The sequence below is a fragment of the Oryx dammah genome, unplaced genomic scaffold (genome assembly GCF_014754425.2).
Source record: "Oryx dammah isolate SB20612 unplaced genomic scaffold, SCBI_Odam_1.1 HiC_scaffold_29, whole genome shotgun sequence".
Classification (NCBI taxonomy): Eukaryota; Metazoa; Chordata; class Mammalia; order Artiodactyla; family Bovidae; genus Oryx; species Oryx dammah.
In genome coordinates, this window is record NW_024070213.1 from 8,768,601 (window position 1) to 8,794,782 (window position 26,182).

A 26,182-nucleotide genomic window follows, 5' to 3' on the forward strand; every position below is an offset into this window, starting at 1 on the left:
GCCTGGCAGATAAGCTCCTTCCTCATTGGCGTCTACTTTCCTCTGCAGCTTGCCTTTTACCTCCTTCTTCCTCCATCACATGCAGTGGTCTAGCAATAGATGCTGAGCAACTTGCCAAAATACTGTGTTCTCTCACACTTTGAATATGCCCCTTACTCTGTTCTCCATTCCTATTCATTTGAATCTTTAGGGTTCAGCTAAATGTTGCTTCTTCCAGGAAGCCTTTCCTGACATGCTGTAGACAGAGTTATTGCTCTTCCTCTGGGCTCTCCAGTCCTATCTCTTCATGGCAAATAGATGGGGGAAAATGGAAACAGTGGCAGATTTTATTTTCGTGGGATCCAAAATCACTGTGTACAGTGATTAAAAGACGTTTGCTCCTTGGAGTCCCGCAGAGTCAGACTTGACTGAGCGACTTCACTTTCACTTTTCATTTTCATGCACTGGAGAAGGAAATGGCAACCCACTCCAGTATTCTTGCCTGGAGAATCCCAGGGATGGGAGCCTGGTGGGCTGCCATCTATGGGGTCGCACAGAGTCGGACACGACTGACATGACTTAGCAGCAGCAGCTCTTTGGAAGAAAAGCTATGACAAAGCTAGACAGCACGTTAAAAATAAGAGACACCACTTTACCAACAAAGGTCCGTCTAGTCAAAGCTGTGATTCTTCCAGTACAGATATGGAACTTTTTCACAACTTTAATGTGCACAGATGTGAGAGTTGGGCCATAAAGAAGGCTGAGCGCCAAAGAATTGATGCTTTTGAAATGTGGTGCTGGAGAAGACTCTTGAGAGTCCCTTGGACAGCAAGAAGATCCAACCAGTCAATCCTAAAGGAAATCTACCCTGAATATTCATTGGAAGGCCTGATGCTGAAGCTGAAGTCCCAATACTTTGGCCACCTGATGCAAAGAGCCAACTTATTGGAAAAGACCCCGATGCTGGGAAAGATTGAGAGCAAGAGAAGAAGGAGCTGACAGAATATGAGATGGTTGGATGGTATCACCAAGTCAATGGACATGAGTTTGAGCAAACTCCAGGAGATAGTGAAGGACAGGGAAGCCTGGCGTGCTGCAGTCCATGGGGCTGCAAAGAGTCAGACATGACTTAGCAACTGAACAACAACAATAACAAAATATAAACTAAGGGGGAATGCATTATGGAGAGACGCAAAAGCAAAAGGACCAGTGATGAGGCTCTGGAGACCGTCCAAAGACCATGGCTGAGGCAGGGCAGTGGCTGTGGAAAAAAGTGGGCAAACTTGACATACGGTTTAGAGTTCAGCCCTGAGGATCTCCTGATGGTCCGTTGTCAGCATGAGGAAAAGGATGGAAACAAAGACGATTCCTAGTTTCCTGCCTTTGTGAAGTGAATGTGTGATGGTGCCATTTACTGAGAAGGGGAAGACAGGAGAGAACAGGTTTGGGGAAATAGTAAGAGTTGTATTTTGGAGTTCTATATTTGTTCTGGAAATATTGACCATCAGTACACTAGAATAACTGAATTCCACCTTAGACGATTATTTTTCCTGTTTCTTTAATCAGTCTTTCCTTGAGACACCTAATTAAAGATTCTATGTGTGCTTTCTGGATAGTGGTTATGTCTGCAGTGCATTTCAGAGATCTGAGAATTTTATTACTATTTTAAAAAGCATGGCACATCTTGAATGTAGGTCATCATCAAACATGCTCAATCCTTTAATAAAATTCAGAGAGAAATCTAGTAGTTAATCATTTTGCCCTTCTTGATCACAGTCCAGCATATCCAGCATGTTCAAGCTACAGGTTCATTTCCCTGAAGTTAGCAGTTTTAACAAAATGGAAATAGTGGTGCTTGATTTTCCCTCTTCATGTTACTATCAATACCGTCTGTATACAGGGCGTATCTTGGGAGGGAGCTAATGCCATCTACCATGAATCTCCACACATCTCCCCCCTCTTTGGAGGAGCAGTGACGAGACTGCTACTCACTGACCCTAGTCCCAGTGAGAGGGGCTCTGAGATATATTCCCTGGAATTGGAGAACCGGTGCCTGACTCATATCTGGAATTTTAGCCAGGATCTGACTCTGGCCTGGAGAGAGAGACACTGACCAGTCACGTTGGCAGTAAAGCCACTGAGGCCTGGTGAGTTGGTTTTGGCCTGGCCCCAGAGTTGATCAGAGCAGAGAGACCTCAGCAGAAAGAGCAGTGACCACCAACAGTATGTGACCACAGCAGGGGCCAGTGAGGAAGAGACAGACCCCTGTCCCTTACCTGTCCCTCACCCGCCCCTGTGAGCTTGTAGGAGGGAGCTATGTTCCTTTAAGACGACCTCCAGGAGACAGAGGAAAAGAAAAGTAAAAGAGCGGCCAGAGCAAAAGCCAGGTGGGACAGCCCCTGGTGTGCGGGGGAAGCTTTGAGGTACTTGAGAATGACTGACTCGCCGTGGGACAGGCAGCTAGAGACTGGAAGGAGAGTCGGAGCTCTGGATACTTGGAGGAAGCACCTCTCACTCCTCGCATCCGTACTGTCTCTCTGATCTCTGCTGTGCTTTTGAATCTTTGTACCTGTCTTCCAGTTCCCAGTTTTTTCTTCAACTGGAGTTAATCTGCTGCTTAAATCAACCAGTTACATTTAAATTTTCAGTTATTTTATTTTTCACTTTTAGAGGAGGGCATGCAACCCACTCCAGTATTCTAGCCTGGAGAATCCCATGGACAGAGGAGCCTGGTGGGCTACAGTCCATAGGGTCACAAGGAGTTGGACACGATTGAGTGACTAAGCACAGCACAGCACAGAAGTCTATTTGGATCTTTGTCAGATCTACTTGGTTTTATTTATTTATTTACTTTTAGCCATGTCCTGTGATATGTGGGATGGGGGATCTTAGTTCCTCGCCAAGGGATTGAACCTGCGCCCCCTGCATTGGAAGCATAGAAGCTTAACCACTGGACCAACAGGAAAGTCCTTTGTTTCTATTTCTATAATTTCTTATTTTTTGCTCATGTTTTCAAGCTTTTATTTCTTTATAGAAGTTAAATACATCTGTGGTCATTTTATGTTCTGTATGTTATAATTCCAGTGAATTAACAATGTCTGAAGGCTTTGCTAGTCTAATTCTGCTGACTTTTGTATTTTCAAGCACAATGTACAGTACATGATCCATCCTCAGTGTATTTATTGCAAAAAGGAATAAATGAAAACGTGAAATAAAAACAGCAAAGAAAACAATAGATAAATTATAATATAGTGTTGTAAATCATACTATTAAAATGTAAGCTGTGGAGGAAATAGGTGAAGGAGATTAAGAGGTACAAACCTCCAGTTATACGTAAGCTATGGGGGTGTAGCATACAGCATAAGGACTATGTCAATAATATTGTAATAATTTTATATGGAAACAGATGGTTACGAGACTGGTCATGGTGATCATTTCATAATGTATGCCAACGTCAAAGCACTATGTAGACACTTGAAGCTCACCTAATATTGTACATCAATTATATTTCAATTAAAATGCATATATAGATGTATAAGCAGAAAGCTGTAAAAACAAGGACCATCCCCTCTGCCAAAGGAAGAGAAACAGTACCTAGCATCTTAGGTATTCTGTAAGGTATTTTCCAAAGGGACATATATAATTTGTGAAGTTTTAGTAGGTGAGAGGTTTTCATGTGTGCTTATTTTGAGTAACTCATGCATCATGAGAAATAGCAGTTGCTTTTGAATTCACAATTTAAATTATATTTAAGGGTTTGTTGCAGTATTTCAGACTTAGGCATGATTTTTACTCAGTGTTAAGGTAAAAAATAGGTTGTCACTGGTCTGTCCAGCTATGGGGAAAATGTTTGACAACTGTAGTTCTTCAACGTCACCTTTCCACAGCACACCAGCTCCCGTGTTCTCAAATACAAGAACCAGTGCTCACAAAGTCTTGCCTTACGCTTTGTGGTCTGCGAATGCAGAAATTTCTGGGGGGAAGGGAGAGTACCTGGTGTGTTCAGGTCCCCATCTGCTTCCAGACAGGGCCATGGCAGCGAGTCCCTCATGATGCCACTTCTTCAGACTGTCCCGGAATAACAGTACCTGTTTACTGCATTTGTTTACTGTGAGCCAGGCACCATTTCAAACATTGCATATGTTTAAGTCACATCAGAATTAGACCGCTGGTCCAGTTCTGCTTAATATTTCTACTCTCCGGGAGTCACATGCAGGGTTTTATTGTGATTTTAAGGATTGGTTGGATGGTCACAAACACTTGAGCCTTCAGGCACCTGCCCGTTGCAGTCAGCCTGGAGTATGCTCTGTAGCACATGGAGACCTTGGCCTGCCAGAGACCGGATCCACTTAAACTCTAGCCTAAAAGACACAAAACGTTGCAATAGGTAATGATCACCAGCTTCCCGAAGATATTTAGAGCTTCAGTTTTGATAATGATAATCTCTTAGGGGAAATTAGGATTTCTATTGTTGGTGAGACCATAACTGTGGTGTAAAATTTAATAATAAGCATCTAGTACCTATTTTATTGGGTTGGCCAAAAAGTTTATTCAGGATATGTTACAGGAAAACCCTAACATACTTTCTGACCAACCCAATATAATCCAATCATTATGATCCATTTTCTTTTTTGGGGGGGGAGGGTGAAATTAGCAACTATTTATTGCTGTGTTCATTGGAAGGACTGATGCTAAAGCGGAAACTCCAATACTTTGGCCACCTCATGCGAAGAGTTGACTTACTGGAAAAGACCCTGATGCTGGGAGGGATTGGGGGCAGAAGGAAAAGGGGATGACAGAGGATGAGATGGCTGGATGGCATCACCAACTGGATGGACATGAGTTTGAGTGAACTCCGGGAGTTGGTGATGGACAGGGAGGCCTGGCATGCTGCGATTCATGGGGTCTCAAAGAGTCAAGATATGACTGAACAACTGAACTGAACTGAGCTGATTACTGTGATCATCCTATCTCTTCTCCTAGTGTTTCTATCAGTGACTGCATACTGGCTTTTAAGACTACTGTCCCTGAGTCCCCTTGCCAGAGGTGCTAATTTATTTGGTCTTGGTGTAACCTGACCCAGGGGAGTTTTAAAAGCTCCCCTGGTGGTACAATCAACTTAGTAAAGTGTTGGGGAGGATTTATTCAAGTTGAGCATACAGTAGTCTGGTTCTGTGAGTTCACGACAAACACTGACACCTTCCCTCCTGAATCCCTGCTCCTGGAACGGACTCAGATCCCCATGACCTCTGGTCACAACATCACCGCCAGCCGATCAACACATAACCTTGTTTCATGTGTGTTCCTGTCTCAAGACACTTTATTTTATACAGTTGCTTCATTAGCATTGAACTCACAGCTCACGCACAACATTACAGTCCATTTTCATGGCCTGAAAGTCTCAGCTGTCCCACTTGATGATTTTTAAAGAAAAGCACCTTTAAATGTGTCCATATCTCTATTTCTCTATGCAAAGCTAAGCCATTACTTCAAATATATATCAAAAGAAATAGTAAATATACTTGGCATATTTCATAACTATAATTCCAAATATATTTTCTTATTTTAATATTTGGATATAATACATATACTACAGTTAAGTATGATGATACATGATAAAAAATTCTCAGAATCTACAACTGTGTGTATATACATCCCCTCTACAGACACACACGTACATACACACACTTAACATAGATCGTAGGGAGAGTATAGCTATGCTACCTTATAATGATTATTTGGGGCTTTATGTAAATATTGTAAGGTAAATATATTAAGATTTTCATGTCAAACATGTTATTTAACTTTCACATTAAATATCCATTTAAAATTAATAGCTTGTCTACTTTAAACGAATATATTAATGAGCAATTCAAATCACCCCTCTGTGTTAATAATTTATAACTGTGGCCTCTTAGCAAAATGGCCTTATTATCTTCAGGTCCTATTTTCTCTGATTAACATAATTACTAAAGTAGAAGCTCCTTTAGTTACACAGTTTTAAACTACAGAAAGACGTGGTGTGGCATCCATGTTTTGTCATGCTTGCCAGCTCTCTGCTTTGTGACTGTAATTAGACACTGTGTATCAGACCAACAGGAGAATTGATCACAGCAATAGCGCTGTTGGAATACAACACCCATTATTAGATCCTCAGTATAATAGAATATAAAATAATTTGCAGTGATTATAGTACCTGAAACAAGGCAGTGGAATTATTGAAAATTGTAAAAGAGCTACCAGTATGGGAATGTTCCTGTCTGTAGGCAAAGTTTCTCAACTCAGAATTAAATCTGATGTTCTCTTTTAAAAATGATTTCATCATTGTCTCTGAACCAGCAAAAACATTTTCCAGTACCTTCGGCAGCATAGCTATTTCTCTTTTGTTCTTAGGCTCAAAGCAAGGAGTTGTGTTGTTGGCTGTCTTTTTTTCTTCCCTTGCTTCAGGCATTTTGGTGATAGTCTGTATTTAAATTTGCTGTCTGATGTCCTACAGAGGGAATAAGCTTCTTCCTAAAGGTAACAATCAAGAATATCCAAACCAGTTTTAATATGACTGACATTTCAAGGTCTTATTTTGCATTAATCAAGTGTTTTAGCAGGTGTAAAGCACTGTTACAATAAAGAAACTGAGTACAGTCTCATAATTTAATTCTAGACTTCCCATTCAGGAGTCTGCTGGATAGATACTTGAGAATAAAGCTTTTTGACATTCAGGTTTAAATGGAAAGAAAATGAGAAACCAGATAAAGCAAGCCAACCAAATTAATTCACTCTGTATTCCTTTTCAGTGGAATTCACAGAAATTCTCTCCCAGAGAAATTTGGGAATCCCTCATGAAACAGTCCCTTTAGTGTTTTAGTGTTTACAGAATATCCACTTGTGCTTTGTGTTTGAGCATAAAAAGACAAACCTTTTGCTGTTCTCCATCAAACCCCCACAGGTTCTCCTGAGCTTCTGAAATTTTTCCATAAATGTTATTCTTTCTTCATATGAATCGAAGAAAATCTACGCTACCCATGCCCCTTCCTGGGAGAAGACAAACAGGCACAGATACATAGGCCAACTGTGTACTTAACTCCATCTCCCTCTGCAGGGTCCCACATCCCTAAAGGCAGCCCCGTGACAAATGTCCTGATCCCAAAGCTCCAGTCGCTTCAGTTATGTACCATTACAACAAGTGTTGGTCAAGAAGTACTTGGTGCAGCTGTTTCTCATTATTCCTTCTCATATTCCCCTAATAAAAAGAGCATTGACTTAGAAATCAGGAATTTGGGGTTCTGGTCCTACTTCTGCCCTTGAATCATTTTGTGAGCCTGACAAGTCACCTGACCTCTAGAAATTTCAGGTTCTCCTGTGTATCACAAAAGGACTGAATTAGAATGTCCTCTAAGACACCTCTTGTCCTCCATTCATGTTCCTTTTAACAACTGGCTCATCCAGATAAAGATTCCTTGAACAAACATTTATCAAGTGAGTGTTAGGAACTCTGCCAGTCACTTACGGATTGAACAAGTTGAACACGATATGTGCCATGAGTGGGTATGCAAACTCTAGGGGGTGCCAGAGCTGTCAGCAAGCTCTAACGAGGTGTCAACAACAAGATTTGTTCATTGCTGACATCAGAGCTTAGTGCCTGCCACATACTAATACGTAATAAATATTTGTCAAATGAATGAATAATATTTGAAATATGATGTGTGTACATGCTTAGTCGTGTCCGACTCTTCACGACCCCATGGGCTGTAAATATTTGAAATGATAAGTGAAAACAATATTCCCATTGTATCATGCAGAATAAGGAACATAGGGATTCATTTTAACTTGGAGGATATATAAAGGATTTCGCCAAGGAGGCAGTATTTGAATTGAGTTTAGAAGAGTGGAAAAGTTTTTGATAGAGAAGAAGGGTAAGGATGAGGATGTTCTAGACTGAAGGAAGAGCACAAAGAGACATGAAACCAGAGACGTGAAAGTGTGTGTCCACCTGATGGCCATCAGCCTGGAAGCTGGAGTCAGGTATAAAGCGGGAGGAGCATTTCAGGCAGAAGGAGCAGCATGGGCGAAGACTTGGTACTGGAAAGAAACATAGTGAGTGTGAAGAACTGGGAGACGTTAAGCCGAATCGTACAGTCTTAGGGAGAGTACGCTGCAGTCCATGGCATCACAAAGGCTTGGACACGACTTGGCAACTGAACAGCAACAACAGTACAAAATGAGACAAGAGAGGTAAATGGGGACTGACTTATAAAGAGCCTTGTAAACCCTGTTAAGTAGTTTGAGGATGTACTGGAAAGAAGTGACATGAGCAGGTTTTCAGTTTGGAAAGGCCACTCTGGCTGTACCGTGCAGAATGAACTGAGAGAATGGGTGGGTAGACCTCTTAGAGGCGGTAGTAGCAACTGTGCTCCAACCTGCATGACTGGGAAGTTAATGGTCATATTAATAGAGGTAAAACAAGCACCCAAGGGTGAGGAGGCTGGAGGGTAGTAAGACCGCCCTGTACAGAGAGATGGGTATGTACTGGGGGCTAGAACTCAGCAGAAGTCAGAGCTGAGAATTAAAATGTGTGAATCACTTGCATACAGGTGATGGATCTCATCCTCCTTTAAGAGCAGTAATAGGTGACATCACCCTGGGATATGGTAGAGGCTGAAGAGAAAGGGGCCAAGGATCGACTGCGTTTTAGAGGAAACAGAACCAGGGAAGAATATTGCAAAGATTGCTTAGTGAGATGAAGGAATGCCAGCAGAGTTCACTTGATCCACAGAAGAATGAGTTTCAAGGAGTGTCTTGATATTTCAGTTTCTTTCTTTCTTTAGATTTCAGTTCAGTTCAGTTCAGGTCAGTCGCTCAGTCGTGTCTGACTCTTTGCGACCCCATGAATCGCAGCATGCCAGGCCTCCCTGTCCATCACCATCTCCCAGAGTTCACTCAAACTCACGTCCATCGAGTCCGTGATGCCATCCAGCCATCTCATCCTCGGTCATCCCCTTCTCCTCCTGCCCCCAATCCCTGCCAGGATCAGAGTCTTTTCCAGTGAGTCAACTCTTCGCATGAGGTGGCCAAAGTACTGGAGCTTCAGCTTTAGCATCATTCCTTCCAAAGAAATCCCAGGGTTGATCTCCTTCTTTAGATTTAGATGGAGTATTATTATGAATATTGTCATCAGAAAGCCACTGTCATTCTGAATTATCTTAGTTCACATGTTGCTAAATTTCAAAATGATTTCATTACTTATAGAAAGACTTTCCTCCTAAGAAAAATGAAAGTCAATGGAAAAATATTTGACTAAAATTCACTTCTTAGCCATGGTTTTATGTAAATATGATGATGCATACATGCACTGTGGGATACCATTGATCTCATATTCTACTAAGAATATATTAATCTTTTTAACAGAATCTTTATCCACTAGATATAACATGATCATATGCAAACCTGGAATATTTTAGATATTATTTTTATCTACCAATCTTCTGTTTCCTTTAATCACTATTAAGTAGTTAAACTATATTCAATTTAAAAAACAAAGCCATTACCTTTTTTATCCTTGTGCTTCAGTTTGGCCTTCCACTCAACAAGCGTTTGTCAAACACGTCCTATGGGAATGGCACTGTTGGGTGCTGGGGTACAAAGGAAACTCCTAGTAAGGTCTCCTCAACTAACCTGTTTTCAGGTAGGCGGCCAGACTTGTATTAATAGTTAGCAAGATGACGTGTTACAACTGCTCACAGGGCTCCTAACAAGATACCATAAGATAAACAATAATAGGATAGAGCGAGGAAAGACAGGATCAGGGCAAGCTTTGTAGAGAAGGTGAGAGTTGAACTGAGTTTTTAAGTATGAAAATGTCCGGAGATGAGAGGGCTGGGGGCGCGAAACGGAATTCTTGGTAGAGGTAATGATTTAGGTTTCTTGAACTGTCTGATTCTGTGGTGAACCAGCAGCACTTTTGCCCAGGTTAGCCTCCAACTGTGGATGAAATGGGAAAGAGGGTTCGAGACAAAGAAGATTTGCTTTTCAGTATAATAACTCATAGCCTGAAAGTGATAGTGACGTGCATCTCGCTGCTCACTGTGAGGTAGCCTGTGATGAACACTGTGACGTGTAAACACTTCACAGCAACTCGCACAGTTCCCAGCGCCTCCTTTCTTTGGAGGAGCTCAAATGAGACAGTCTTCCTTTTGCCCTCTCAGTTTTCTTTCTTTCCATATACTATTTCACATGAAACTGTTCGAGAACAAGTCCCCAGCACTGGCAGTGTTGATAACAATTTACATCTAGAAACTTGGACAAGCCTCATTGGTGGCTCAGAGGGTAAAGCATCTGCCCCCAATGCGGGAGACCCGGGTTCGATCCCTGGGTCGGGAAGATCCCCTGGAGAAGGAAATAGCAACCCACTCCAGTATTCTTGCCTGGAGAATCCCATGGACTGAGGAGCCTGGTGGGCTGCAGTCGACAGGGTCACAAAGAGTCGTGACTTTACTTACTTACTTACTTAGATAAATTTCAATTCCTCTCCATTCTCTCAATCCCTTTGATTTGTAGTAAGTATTGCTTGTCTGTTATATTCCAGGTACTTTTCCCATTATATCCTAGGTACTTTGATGATATTAATGAATAAAAAGGACAAAGATCCCTGACCCAGTGGAATGTCCATTTTAGTAGTCGTCACAACGGTTCTGGAAAAATTGCTTCTTTTCTCCCACTGAGTTATTATTAAAATTAGGTTGCTAACTAAGAGAGTGGTTTTCTTTCATGGGCCCTGGATAGACACTGGGGCGAGAAGACATTTTTTATTTTGGGGCAAAAGACTTTTTTGTAGCTGGGGGTTCTGTGAGGATAGACCAGTATGAGGTGGCATGTTTTCTCTAGTTAATCTTGTAAGAGATGAAAGTTTGAAGGAACTAAAAATAGAGTGGTTTCAGAGATGGATAAGTGGGTGAAGGGAGAAATATTTAAAGACAAGTTATTTGAAGCTTGCCTGGCCTTGGCTTCAGTGAGGAGAGAGAGAGAGAGAGAAGACAGCTACAGAATGACTAGTCATCACTTATGCTTGGATAGACTTTAAATAGAATAGAAACAGTGAAAAAGTAGAATCGACTAAACAGCAGAGAATTCTGTTACGGCATAAAAATATCCATTAAAAATGCAATAAATCTGACATAGAGTACTTTCCATTTTATTATTTTTATAGCTCTTTCATTTGTTATTTTACAGATGCTGTGCCTGTTCCCTCAGAAAAAAGCCCATTTCTGCAGACAAATGAGAGTCTGGACAAGAACGTGGACAGTACCATTACAAAGACCATCACAGGAAGCCCTTTGCAAATGCCTTTAGAAAAGCAGCCAGCTGCAAAGAGCTTTGACACATTGACGACTTTACCAGCACATTGGCCATCTAGTCAAGAAGAGTTCACTGGCCCTCATATAAGGACATCAAAGTCGGATTCTACTTTCCGAAACCAGGCCTCCGTGGAGACACTGTATGTGTCTCCCTCATTCTCAACATTTGACCCAATGAAAGAGACTGTAATCAGTAAGGGTCATCAGAAAGCAACACGGTCCGGCCTGGTTCCAATGGAGGATGAAAACCTCCAGACCTTAGCCACATGGGGTGAGTCTACAAGAAGCCCCTCTTTTGAAGTACTCTTCTTTTACTTTTCTCTGCTTTCTGTCTCCTGGCTTGTTGCCCTCTCTTCTTCTCCACCCATTGGTATGAAGAGAGGTGCCTCTGAGTTGGGAAAGTGCCCCTTTAAAAAGGGCTAATAGCAGATCATCATCGCGGTTACATGTGCTTGAGTGAAGCCCGTGTTCTGAGCAATTTGGATACAGAACAAATTAGAAAGAACTAGCATTAAATAAGAGCTTGCTGTCAAACATTTAGGTTACTTATTTAAAAACTATATGAGAGAAAGTGATTAGTGTGTATATTGGTGTGTGTGTGTGTTCCCTTTTTTAAAAGAGCTGTGTACTGATTACAAAAAAGGGGCGGGGGGAGTAGAGAATCGCTTCCGTCTTCTGTCTTACAAAACATTGAGAGGGTTGCAGTATTGTGTAGACTGGTAGATAAAGGATAAGGCCAGTTGAGATCCCAGGTCATTGGCTGTCAGTTGTTAAATCCTACATTTCATAATTTATACTTTCTTCTGTAGAGTTAATTAGTAAAAGAATAACCCATTTGCTGGTACATACCCCTGGTGGCTCAGATGGTAAAGAACCTTACTGCAATGAAAGAGACCCAGGTTCAATCCCTGGGTTGCGAAGATTCCTTGGAGAACAGAATGGCTACCCATTCCAATATTCTTACGTGGAGAATTCCATGGACAGAGGAGCCTGGCCGGCTACCGTCCACAGGGTCTCAAAGAGTCGGACATGACTGAGCGACTAACACTTTCACTTTTTTTTCATTTCAAAGACTAAATAGTTTATTGATTCTCATGTGTAATAATGCTTACTAACTCATAAATATAATTTTAAAATATGAACTTTTAAAATATAAATCCTTTAAACTACCTCAAATTCGGGTCAGAAGTACAATATAAATACAAACAATGGAAGCCAAAATTGTTTGAGGTTAAAGAAACTTACCTTAATGCTAGTCAGGTCAGTGACTGGTAAGAGATTCTTTTTACTGCTCTTCCCAGAATTTTTTTTTAATTGAGTACCTAAAAATAAAACGAATTCTTAGTTTTGTCACAAAATTAACTTTTCTGCTGAGACTACTGATGGAGAAACCAGTTAGTAATGGCTATGATAGCCAGTGCATGTTAGGATTAGCTCATGTGCATGCTGACCCCTGGGAAGCTGTTACTTTGGTTCATTTCTTCCACAAATACCACAAAAAGAAAATTGAGAATACTTTTGGTCATAGCTTGTATATCAAGTATATTTAATTATGAAAAATTACAATAAGTTCCTCTAAAACCAGTTAGCAAGGAAGATTTTTCCTCCTGCTTACAATGAAGTAGATAGCATTAGTCTAATCCTCTACCAACAATATTGGTTAAAGCTGGAAAACTGTTAGAAATCATTATAAAACAACCAAGGTAGAAAACACCTGATGGCTCCTAGGGGAAAGGATTGTGGTACTGTGATGCAATAAATAATGTATATTTGGTCTTCACCCCTGGTTCCTAGCACGGAGCTTCTGAAACTCTTGTCATTTTCCTGAGTGATAGGAGAGAAAGAGGCATTTTCTGTTATTCATCATAAACAGAATATGTTTATGTTTCAACTCCATCCCCAACCTCTGAGGAGAGGAGAAGGAATGGCCAATGATTTGATCAATCAAAAGCCAATGGGGACTTCCCTGGTGGTCCAGTGGATAAGATCCATGCTCAGGGAACTATTAATACGATCCCACATATCCCAGCTAAGCCCACATGTGCAGCTACTGAACCCACATGCTCTAGAAGCCTACACCACAGTTAGAGAAGACCACGTGCTCCAACGAAGACCCAGTGCAGCCAAAACAAATAATAGATGCTTTTCAGAAGAGAGCAAGCAGGTGACAGTGATGGATAGTCTAAAAACAAATCAGGGGCCAGTAATTTGATCAGTCATGCCTATGTAATGGGACCTCTGTAAAAACCCTAGACCATGAGGTTGAGAGGGCTTCCAGGTTGGTGAGCACGTGAACGTTCTGGGAGGACGACCACCCAGAGAGGGCACGGCAGCTCTGTGTCCCTTCCCCATACCTTGCCCCATGCATTTCTTCCATTTGGTTGTTCCTTTATAATAGACCAGTCTTAGTAAGCAAAGCAAGGTCCTGAGTTTTGTGAGCCATTCTAGCAAATTATCAAACCCACAGAGGGGACCGTGGGATTCTTCTATTTATAGCTAGCACATCAGAAACGGAGGCCTGGACTCGCAGCTGGCATCTGAGTAGTGTCTCAGTTTTCTCCCTCTTGCCTGTCTGCCTGTTAGCAGAACAGGGTGATAGAAGCCAAGGAAACATGAGAGGCTTGGGCTTTCTGCTATCTCCCTGAGCTGGGGAGGTAGGGTTGGAGTTTGGGGTTTCCAAGGTGTCAGGGACTTAAGGGGCCAATATTTCAGAGGGGAGGAAATCACAGAGAAAAAGTCCACAAGTCTTAGTGTAATTTCTTACTGTTACTTTTGCCTGCTGCTAAACTGCTCAGGTTTTGGATAAGGTGCTGAGAAACTAAATGGAACGAAGCCAAGAAGCTAACCAGAGATTCTGATAGTCTTGTGGTGCTAAGAAGATGGAGGTTGGAGTTTAGGATGTGCGGAATTGTAGGGGCTGTGGTAAATACACCGTCCTTTCAGCTGGGCCCTCTAAAGGGCCACACCCTATGCATCAGAGGTACATTCTAGGAGCAAGGACAGCCTGGAAATAGAACAGCCCTCCCAAATGCTGAAACCCAGCTTCAACTAGAGCAAAGTATCTGAAGACAATGAAATCCTTTCTTGAGTGGTGCTACAGTTTTTCATGCATAAGGTTTGGCATTCACCAAAAAATTACCAGGCATACCAGGAAATGAACAAATGACCAGAAATACAGGATAAAATAAACAACAGAAACAGACTCATAAATAATCTAGATACTGAAGTTATAAGATACATACTTTAACATAATTATGATTAATATATGTAAAAAAAAAAAACAGAAGAAAAGATGGGGGAATTTCATCGGAATAGAATACTGCTATCTCTAAAAAGGAGTCCAGCGAATTCCTGAATTCCAAAGCAGAAAAATAATTAGCTGAAATTAAGACCTTGAGGATGCTATTCCATTCATAAAGGTTGAGGTGTCAAAAGAAAGAGCTCAGTACTGGCAACAAAGTTGAAAAGTTATAAGGGAAACCCTGAAAGGGAGGGAGACTCAGAAGGAGTCTCATATTCCATTTGTAAACTCTGCCCAAATTCTTGACCAATAAGACACACATTTCTACTTTTTTATAAAAGGCATCACTGGAGCCGACTCTGGCTGCCTGGGCCTCACCTACCTGCAGCTTTGCCCCGTGCCCTCCACAGTCAAGACTGGCCCCCGTGGCAGGCCCACCCTGTGCCCTGCTGGGTGCCTGATGGCTTTGGTGTGGGGTTTGGACTGTCCTCCTGCTGAATGAAGAGGGTGGAGCAGTTATTCTGCGTGGAGTAAATGGTCCCAAGTAGAGCTGTGTTAACTCCTGACCCCGCTACAACCCCACTCTCAAAATCGAGTCCTTGCTTCAACACAGTAAAAACCATGGTGAGACTCTTTTGCACCCCTGGTTCCATTCTCATGGTCTGAAACAGGCCCTGCCCTGGAGGCTGTTGTCCGGGAAGGCTTCCCCCCAGTACCTGGGTGTTCCTGAAGGCCCCCGTGGTCCATGGAGCCGATGCCTGGTAAATTGGTCCTTTTTGGGCAGCACTTGATGACCCAGCCTTGAAAGATGCTCTTGTCCAGCTCCATGGTGGCCTGGGCCAAGCTCTCGGTGGCAAATTCTATGTAGGCATAGCTCTTGAGGGTATCCGGAGAACTTGCCACCCAGGATGGGGACCCAGTGGATCTCACCACAGTGGTTGAAGCCATAATATATGTCTAGGGGAAGACCCCAGTGAATCGTGGGGGGGAAAAAGATAGCACTAGGAATTATAAATACGTGGGTAAATAGAAAGTGCCATATATTTTATTTTAAATTCTAGTGTTAAAGGTGTCGTTGCTGTTCAATTGCTAAGTTGTGTCTGACTCTATGAGTCACCATGGACTGCAGCGTGCCAGGCTTCCCTGTCTTTCACTGTCTCCTGGAATTTGCTCAGATTCACATCCATTGAGTCAGTGATGCTGTCTCACCATCTCATCCTCTGCTGCCCCGTTTTTCTTTTGCCTTCAGCCTTTTCCAATGTCAGAGTCTTTTCCAGTGAGTCAACTGAAGGAAAAGATTTGAGGTGAGAGATAGAGACAGGAGCTGGTGAGCAAGGTTGGGGGAAAGATCCTGAGATGGAGGGGGGGAAGGCAGACTAGAATCCAGACCAGGAAGAGAGTCACCTCCTGCTGAGAACCCATAAGGAAGGAGGAAAAAGGGTGTACTGGATATGAGGGAAGGGTCTTACTGTTCTCAATAATTAAATGTACTGATCATTCATGGGCTGCACTCCGTATGTCATGGCCTCCGTATCTTACTGTCTGGGGTCACCTGCCAAGCCTGAGGGTTTGGAGTGGTTTCATTTTTTCCATGAAGAAACTGGAAAAAATTTAGAACAGCTACTGCTGAGAATGGAAGAAGGAGCTGCTGAGACTCTGAGAAGATGGAGGAACAGTAATTTGTAGTGGTCCAGTTTTTCAGGTCTGGGCTTTATTTTTATTTTTATTTTTTTCCTGTGCTGAGCATCTCGGGGATAGAAATGAAAAAGGCAGATATTTAAATTGAATAGGCCTATGACAGGGATTGACCAACTTTCAGCCTGGACCAAATGTGGCCCACTGCCTGTTTTTGTAAATAAAGTTTTATTGGAAAACAACCATACTGCTTGGCTCGCACATTGTCTTTGGCTACTTTTGTGCCACATCAGCAGAGCTGTCAGACTGTATGAACCACAAATCCTAAAAGATCTCCTATCTTGTCCTTTATATCAACATTTTGCTGACTCCTGCATTAAGAATTAGTAGCGGGGAGACTTCTCTGATGGTCCAGTGTTTAAGACTTCATTGCGGGGGGACACAGTTTCGATTCCCTGGTTGGGGAACTAGGATCCTGCATGCCACCCAGTGAGGCCAAAGAAAGAAATTAGTAGCAAGTAAGGCAGAAGACATTCAGCAAGAGAGTAGCCAGAAAATGGCTAAAGTGATGGATCCTGGGATTCTAGACTGGTTTAGGAAAGGAGCCAGAACCAAGAGGACACTGATAGAAAGAGAGAAAATAAAAAGATCATTGCATCTATGGTCTCATTGCATCAATGAGGCCAAAGTGTAGATGTATTAAAAAAAATGTAAAAGGAATCTATAGAGCTGGAAGTAACTGAGAAGAAAAAGTAATCTTGGAAAACAAGATTTCAAAGTAGGGCAGTTGTGAGTGATGGCATTCTAGGAAATACTCAGAGGAATGGCTGAAGGTCATTGTGGTTGAGGAATTCAAGAAATGATGAGACTAAATGGATGTTAGTCTCCATGGATACTGGGTGGTGGAGGATAACAAAGAGAGTACCTTTTTTTCTGGTTTTCATTTAAGTGTTTGTTTATAGGAAGGGTCCAGGTCCACTGTCATAAAACTCTTTGGAGATAATGAGCTGGACAAATTTAAAAAATACTTGCATATTTTAGCGGTTCTCAAATACCAGGGAGACTGTCTAAGGCAGCCAGCTAATACACTTTAATATCTTTATTGAATGAGAGGAATGAATTTGCTGCAGCAACCTCCTTTGACCTTTTGATGCTCAATACCTCTGTTCTGAGAACAGCCCATTCCTTCTGCTCCTCTGCTTATTTGTCTGAAGCTCAAACTGTTGTTTTAGGTCGTATCACACACGCTAAAAAGGAAGAAGGAGCTAGCACATACTTAGAAGCCAATTTGGTGGCAGGCAGCTTTCCTTATAGTCTCATAAACCACAGTCAGGGTGAGGGTGTTAGATGCACTGGATTTTACTTTCTAATTTGGGGGAGGAAAAAATTATCTGTACTTTGTCTTGTTGAGATAGCGGTGACCATTCTCACTGGCTTCCTCCTTTCGGTCTCATTTAGTTCCTTTTTTTTTTTTTTACTCTGGATTTCGGCAGTAGTTGTTCTTTGTAGCTGTTTTTCAGTTCACCTTTGCTAGGAAAAGAAACTAAAGTGACACACACACAAAAGACTCATTTACAATGCCTTTTTCTTTTTTGCCTATAAAAGCCTTTGGAGTTAGAACAATTAACAGAGTCCCTGAACCAATGGGGGAAGTGATAGAAAGCAGGTCTGCAGACCATCCCAGCTAACTCTGGTGAGCTAGTGGTCAGGGTGGTCCACAGGCACCACGTGGAGTAGAGCCTTGATGGGAGAGGGAGGCTTATCACCCTCCAGGGAAGTCACAGCCAGGGTGCTCCCCGCCCCCTAGACAGGGCCCCAGCAACCCTTCCAGCTGTGCAGCTCCTGCCTGCGCTTGTGCAGACAGAAAGATGCACCGATTTGATTTTTTTAATTTAATGAACCACGTTTATACTTCATAAGCAAGTGAGAAAACTCATCTTTAATCCAATAATCCAATTTTCCCAATAAAAATCCAGCGTAAGTGATTTATAACTACTTATAATAAGGGGCAGACTTACTAGCATTTCTCTCTAGCCCCGTGTTACTCCTAAATCTGGTTCTTTTGTGTAGCTTATTGATAATAATGATACTAAAAATAAACTTTCAAACATGGCAGCTTTTAAAAATTGAGATCTAATTCCTGTACCGTAGAATGCACCCTTTGAAAACGGACAGCGTGGTGGTTTTTCAGTGTATTCTCAGAGTTGTACAGTCATCACTACTAATGCCAGAGCATTCCCATTACCCTCAAAAGTTCTGTACACACGAGCAGTCACTCTCTGTCCCCTTTATCCCAGGCCCTGGGAGCCACTGTCTACTTTCTGTCTCTATGGATTTACCTTTTCTGGACATTTCATGGGATGGAGTCATGCAACACGAGGCCTTTTGTGATAGTCATGCAACATGAGGCCTTTTGTGATTAATATTTCACTGAGCATCATGTTTTCAAGGTTTATCCACAATGTAGCATAAATCAGTAAGTCATTCCCTTTTATGGTTGGATAATAGTCCAATGTATAGATAAACACATTTTCTTTATCCTAATCAGTTCACGGACGTTTGGGTTGTTTCCACTTTTTGGCAGTTATGAATAATTCTGTTACAAAGAATTTTGTATATGTTTCATTTTTTAGCCATAGAACAAAATCAGGATAGTATAATTCCTGTGTGTAGGTAACTTGACAGCCATTCTATATTAGTGAGGAAAACTGAAAGAGATGAATTGGAGAATGAGAAAAAGAAAAAAATCCCTCTCTTGTACAGTGAACTGTTTACCGAAGACCAGCTGCTAGCAGAAAAATTTACATTTACTGCTAAAGATAACTTTAAATATTTCCAGAAGTGTATTTGTTATCTTATTTTTTCCAACCCAGTACTTCCAAATGCTTTTTAAGTTTAAAATTGTAGTATAATAATTAACAGTGTGTGCGTGCTAAGTCACTTCAATTGTGTCCGACTCTTTGTGACCCTAATTAACAGATCCAGCGTTATTTGTGAGTATAAAAAATTAGAGATAGCACATCAGCATTTGGAAAAATTTTGTCAGTGCTATCTTCAAGCGAGTCTGGCAGTCATTAGCATGCCTGTATCACACAATGAGACTTTTAAATCCAGCTATTTGCTGCAGCTGACTTGCAATACTTGCTGCATTTCAGCTCTGGGGGGTCGACTGTATGAAGAGGATGCTTGCTAACAACCTCCGCAGTGAGCCAAAGAAGGGTCACTAAACGGGGAGGGAGATGCGCCCTGAGGCGCAGTGTGCAGTGGCTGGTACAGCTGCAGTGTGTTTGGAAACAAAAGTAAATTGGCGTGTAGCAATTAGAGATGAAGTGGGTTCTTATGAGCAAAAGCATCAAGCAGCCTACGAATCAAAGCTGCAGAACTATAAACAGTGAGAAGCTGTTTACTCAGCAGTTGTAGCTACACAGCAGGAGAAAGGTGGGCATACAGCAAAAAGCAGTGATTCTCTGACCAGAGCACGTAGCAGAAACACCTGCAGGTTTGTTCAGACCCAGTTTTCTGAGCCCCAAGCCCCAGTGTCTGACTCAGCTGGTCTGGGGTGGGGCCCTAGAACTTCATTTTAACAAATTCCCAGGTGATGCTGCTGCTGGTTCAGGAACCGCACTTTAAGAAACACTGGCATTAAACTGTGGGCTTCCCTGGTGGCTCAGCTGGTAAAGAATCTGCCTGCAGTGTGGGAAGCAATGGCACCCCACTCCAGTACTCTTGCCTGGAAAATCCCATGGACGGAGGAGCCTGGTAGGCTGCAGTCCATGGGGTCGCTAAGAGTCAGACATGACTGAGCGACTTGACTTTCACTTTTCACTTTCATGCATTGGAGAAGGAAATGGCAACCCACTCCAGTGTTCTTGCTTGGAGAATCCCAGGGAGGGGCGAGCCTGGTGGGCTGCCGTCTGTGGGGTCGCACGGAGTCGGACACGACTAAAGCGACTTAGCAGCAGCAGCAGTGTGGGAGACCTAGGTTCAATCCCTGGGTTGGGAAGACCCCCTGGAGAAGGGAAAGGCTACCCACTCCAGTATTCTGGCCTGGAGAATTCCATGGACTGTATACATGGGATATACTGTTCATGGGGTCCCAAGAGTAAGACACGACTGAGCAACTTGCAGTTTCAGCATAAAACTGAAGCCAGGTATTCATCATGTCACATGTGTGTGCCTACCATAACTGTGTAATCTTTAAATATACTTGTTGTTGTTCCGTTGCTAAGTCGTGTCCAGCTTTTTACAACCCCATGGACTGTAGCACGCCAGGCCTCCCTGTCCCTCACCAGTCTCCTAGAGTTCACCCAAGTTCATGTCCATCATGTCGGTGATGCCATCCAACCATCTCATCCTCTGCTGCCCTCTTCTCCTCCTGCCCTCAATCTTTCCCAGCATCAGGGTCTTTTCTGATAAGTCAGCTCTTCACATCAGGTGGCCAAAATATTGGAGCTTCAGCATCAGCCCTTCCAATTCAGGGTTGATTACCCTTAGGATTGACTGGTTTGATCTCTATGCTGCCCAAGGAACTCTCAAGAGTTTTCTCCAAATCACAATTCAAAAGCTTTAGCATTCAGCCTTCTTTATGATCTAGCTCTCACATCCATACGTGGCTACTGGAGAGACCATAGCTTTGACTATGTGAACCTTTGTTGGCAAAGTGATGTCTCTGCTTTTTCATACTCTGTCTAGGTTTGTCATAGCCTTCCTTCCAAAAAGGAAGTGTCTTCTAATTTCATGGCTGCAGTCACCATTCACAGTGATTTTGGAGCCCAAGAAAAGAAAATCTCTACCATCTCAATTCCAAAGAAGGGCAATGCTAAAGAATGTTCAAACTACCAGACTCTTGTGCTCACTTCCCATGCTAGTAAGGTTATGCTCAAAATCCTTCAAGCTAGGCTTCAGCAGTACCTGAATCGAGAACTTCCAGATGTACAAGCAGGGTTTAGAACAGGCAGAGGAACCAGAGATCTTTAAATATATAAGATAACATTATACTAACATTTGACTGAAATATTGTTTTCCTCCTGGCCTTCTTAAATCTTCCTTATGAAATCATTCTTTCTGACCAGAGTGAACTGTTTCTAGAACAGTTTCTTAGTACTCTAACATATGTGGTTTGGGTCCTAGAATCTTAGAATCTCACCAGGGATATACAGTTCTGTCAGCTGATGCCTTGATCTTGCCTGAAATGTTCCTGCCAAATGGTCGCTCAGGCTGTGCGTGAGCTCTGTAAGTGTTAAGAACCTCACCACTTCCCAAAGCAGCGCATGTCATGTGTGGGAAACCACAACAATTTAAACGTTTTCATTTTTCAACTGGACTGAAATCTCTTTTCCTGTTACTTTCTCCTGCCAACAGCAGTTCCAACTTGTACACATTATGAGAAATGGAAGATAAATATTACTAAGATTTTGTGACTGTTTTCAAATAACTAAATATAGCCACAGCAACCCTTTGTCTTCCTATCTGTTTTGGGGTAAAGATTTGAATACCCATCAACCCTTCTACATCCCTCACCATCCTGGTTGCCTTCCTTCTCAACTTTATATCTAGAATTTAACATAATTATCTAATAGAGTAAAAATAATTATAATATACTAGAATGGTGTGGATGTAGAGTTTAGTGGATTAGATTATATGCTTTAACATCAGAGACTTGAATTTGAGTCTCATCTCTACCTCTTTTTAGCCTTGTGATCTTGGGAAAGTTTCTTTGCTTCTTTGAGATGCCTTTGCCTAATGTTTTAAATGGGATTATGAAGCCTATGCCACAGGTTGTTATTGTAGCGTGGTGCTAAATAGAATTTGAAAATACCTATTTGAAAAGCAATTTAAATCCTTAGAATTTCCCTCCTTGTCAAACAGAGGAACAGTTGCCCTGAATATTCAACCAACTCTCACAACCTCTGGCAGAAGTCTAGAGATGTGTTTTCTGGAGAAGGTACATGGAGGGTCTCTGAAGTGAGATGCTAGCCACTGGAGAACGTGTTACTCTAGCCTGAGAATAGACCAAGAAAGACAAGGATCCAGGATATATTGATGGAAAATAGGAGGGTGGCATAGAGACGTGTCCAGTGACAGCTGTGAGTGCAGCCCAGAGAGTTGCAGAGTGACTCGGGACACGCATATATAGAGGCTTCCGTCATTGGCAGGGTGGTTACCACATACCCTCTTTTTAATCCAAGGATAGAGTGTTGGGTAAGCCTGACCTGCATTCTTGAGTGTGCTTGTCCTGTCTTGACCGTTTGTTAATGAAGTTCCTACTTTCCTTTTTGCGTCCTGCTGCTGCACCAGCTGGGAATACTCATTTCACCCCCTTAAAGTTTTGTGATTGGAATTCTTTCCTGAGAACTGGAGCTAGGCACCAGGTGGCTTTGAAGCCAAAAATAGAAGCTGTCTGCCCTGGCCACATTTTTAGACAAGAGGTCCAATTTAGTTTAGAATGACATGAATATGTAAAATAAATAAAATAAGAAAGAAAGATAAGTCTTGTGTGCTAAGTGGTAAGCGTTAATCTCTCTCTTCTATGACTTATAGTGAATAAGTTTTGTTTTTTTAATATTTTATTCTCAAATTATTCTCACTGTTATTTTATTTACTTTTAGTTTTTGGCCATGCCTCATGGCATGTGGGATCTTAGTTCCCAGAGCAGGGGTCAAACCCGTGCCCGCTTGCACTGGAAGCACAGAGTCTTAATCACTGGACTGCCAGGGAATTGCCAATTAAAAAAAATTTTTTTTAAGTAGTAAGTTCAAAGTTAATTTCAAAGACTTTGGCACTGGAATTTGACAACTTGTATCACCTTTTAAGGCATGCGTGCTCAGTCACAGCAGTCTGACTCTGCAACCCCATGGTCTGTAGCCACCAGACTCTGTGTCCATGGAATTTTCCAGGCAAGAATACTGGAGTATCCCATTTCCCAACCCAGGGATTGAACCCACGGCTCCTGCGTTGGCAGGCAGATTACCACTGAGCCATCTGGGAAGCCCAGCTAAGGCATAAATGAATAAAAATAGACATTCCAAGGAGACGAGAAAATGATCTATGTCCAATAAAGTTTGGAAAACACTTGAATAAATTACAGGTGGCCCTTAAATACATGGGTTCAAACTGCATGAGTCTACTTATACACGATTTTTTTCCAGTAAATACATAGGACAGTACTATACAATCTGTGGTTGACTGAGTCTGCAGATTTGGAACTGCAGATATGGTGGGCCAACTGTAAAGTTATGTGGGGGTCTTTGAATGTGGGGTGGGCCAGCACCCCAACCCCCGTGTTGTTCAAGGGTCGACTGTACTGTCGATTTCTCAGAATCTTGAATATGCTAATGGATATTGTTAATCTCCTAATGGGAGGCACAGTGTGCAATTGGCCAGTCTTATTTGACTTTGAAACCCAGTTCTCACAAAACATCTTTTTACATCTTAAGGGACACAGTGTTCTCCATAATGGTTTGGGAAATAATGATTTAGAATAAAGTGTGAAAGAAGAGATTTAATATGATTTTTGCCTGAAGGGAAGTTAAAAACATTATCAAATCTTTAATTTTATGGAAAATAGACTTAGAATCCATTTTATTTGTAATTTCTTGGTGGAAAAAAAAATTATATACAAGTGCTAAAAGTGTCCTGGATCTTGGATGGGTTGGACTCAGCCTTGACTATATTTGACTATTGAGAGAAAAAGATTAGTTTTGTAACTCTGAGGTACTTGTAGTAAGGTTGTTCATTTTGCCATAATATTTTCTGTTAAAAACAACAGAAAAAGGAAGGAATCTAAGTTACAGGTTTCTTAGACTTTCTGCTTTAAATGTCAACTTAAAATTCTGGCAGTGAGTAGAAGAGGGTGTAATATTCTACTTTTCTGCTCTCTGGTAAGTGTAGTGTAAAAATATATTAGGCAAAGTTTGAGAGTCAAGATGAATATTGATATTTCTATTTAAATTCCTTTTCTATGGTGTTATTGATGTATCATACATCTTTAGATTTTCTCTATTTCCTGCTTTGGTTTTATTTGGGCCTATTGTGACTCTTTCACATATAAAATTCTAAGTAGTTTATGCTGAGACCAGATAGAATTTGACATTGTAAAATTATTTAACTATTACTCTTATTTGTATGTTGCCTAATCTTTGTCTTTCATTTATACATTTTAGTTTCAACTGCCTCTGAGGGAACATTCTCCTTTTCTACTTTATCTGTGTCATCCCCTGATTCAGCCTCTCCAGAGAAGTCTGTTCATCCCTTACCCCCAGTTCTGGCCGGACCTTCCTTTTGGACTCTGTCCCGTCAACAGTCTTCTTCTGCCTCTGTTAAAAATACAGATAAGACAGCCAGGATCCGTCATCCTTTTGCTCCTAGGAGTCCATTGTCCCCCGATGAGAAAGAAAATGACCACCTCAACCTCCTGGAAATTCTTCCAGACGACTCTGGTTCTTCCAAAGAGAAGACAAGTTCGATTTCTAGCAGTAACTGGGTGGCGTTTTCCACTCCGAATGTAGACCATTTCACCTCGGAGTCCTGTTCTAGTTCTCAGGCAACCAAAGACCTGTCTAGGGAGCCCAAAGCAGACAATTCCACTAACGTTCTTCTAGGGGAGGTGAGAAATGCCATAGACACACTGCACGAAGACCTGCGCACAGTGATACGGGAACTCAGTGTCATCAGTAGCCGTCTGGGGAGTGCGAGTGGGTCCAGTCCCCACGTCAGCAGGGGCCTGCAGTTCCCCCAGTGTTCTGAGGCGGGCTCCGATCACGTCGAATTATCTCAGTAGCTGTATTTGATAGAAGGCAAAACATTTGATAGATTCTCATTACTGTGCGAAAATAGAGTGATAGTTTGCTTTTTCTTTGTCAGGTTTATTCAACAAGTATGCGTCAAACAAATTCGTCTGGGTGGTTTATTTTTTAAAGAGAAAAAGAATCACCTTTGATAATATTTTCAGGTATAAATATGAGTTCATTTGAAACTGAAGAGCATTCCATTCCTCCGTGCTCTGTACTTGACCTCTAAATAACGTTGAGCAGTAGTGAAAGTTGTGGTAATACTTCAAACAGCAGATGACTATTCCAGAGTTCCTGGGTAAATTGGCAGTAAGAAGCCTCTCACGTTCCATCAGTATGGAGCTTCATTGTTAACAAGCCTTTGCCTTGTCTTAGGAGAATTGAGTCTGGGGTATATGTTTCACATCTTTTCATGTCACCTTTCAGGTTCTGCAAAAACGGGCCAAAAATCTTTCCCTTCTTGTGGATGCCACAGTCGGTTGAGAGTTAAGTAAAGTAGGACATGAAACAGGTGGGGTTTTGTTGTTGTTGTTGTTAAGGAATATGCAAAGTGAATTTAAATGTGTACCTTTTTCTTGTATTTTGGAAAATAAATTTGGTGTTTTTAGTCTTTCATGTATCTGTTTTAATTCTTTAAGACAGCTTTGTAAATAGAACTGTCTCAGTTATTTATGGGGGAAATGATCTGGTTTGGGGATTACAGACCAGTGATTCTCAATCCTGCTGCAGATTCGAGTCACCAGAGAAGTTTTTGTTTTGTTTCATATTTATTTGAAAGAACAATGTAAAGGGCTCCATTTACCCATTGGTCAGTCTCAACAATTACTAACCAAAGGCTAAAATAATCTCTGATAATTTTGAAGAAATATGAGACATTTTAAAAAGTATTCTAATGCTCTGGGTGCTGGTCTCAAATTAAAACTGATTTTCCTCATGCACGCTGGGTTAAGAACTAGAGGACACTGTTAGTGCAGGAACATGGGGTGAGGAAATAAGCCAGTCAGAAGGCTGTTGGAAGTTATTCAGATAAGAGCTGGATATGGCTCAAGCCAGGGTCAGCACAGTAAAGGTAAATAAGAAGTGATTCATTTAGGGATTTGCTGATGATTTGGATAAAAGATGTGAAAGAGAAGAATCAAGGATGAACCCAAAGGTATTGGACTGAGCAACTAAAATTCAAGATGAAGTTG

At 41.8% G+C, this 26,182-nt stretch overlaps 1 protein-coding gene across 1 annotated transcript in view; it reads left to right on the forward strand.

Annotated features, from left to right (window-relative positions):
- The window catches only part of ENTHD1 (ENTH domain containing 1), an 81,501-nt gene extending 56,519 nt beyond the window's left edge, over positions 1-24,982 (forward strand). The window contains exons 5-6 of the mRNA XM_040233366.1: positions 11,203-11,598; positions 24,366-24,982. Of these exons, the coding sequence (XP_040089300.1) occupies positions 11,203-11,598; positions 24,366-24,982 (1,013 nt within the window). The remainder of the gene's footprint in view (positions 1-11,202; positions 11,599-24,365) is intronic.
- The last annotated feature ends 1,200 nt before the right edge of the window (positions 24,983-26,182 follow it).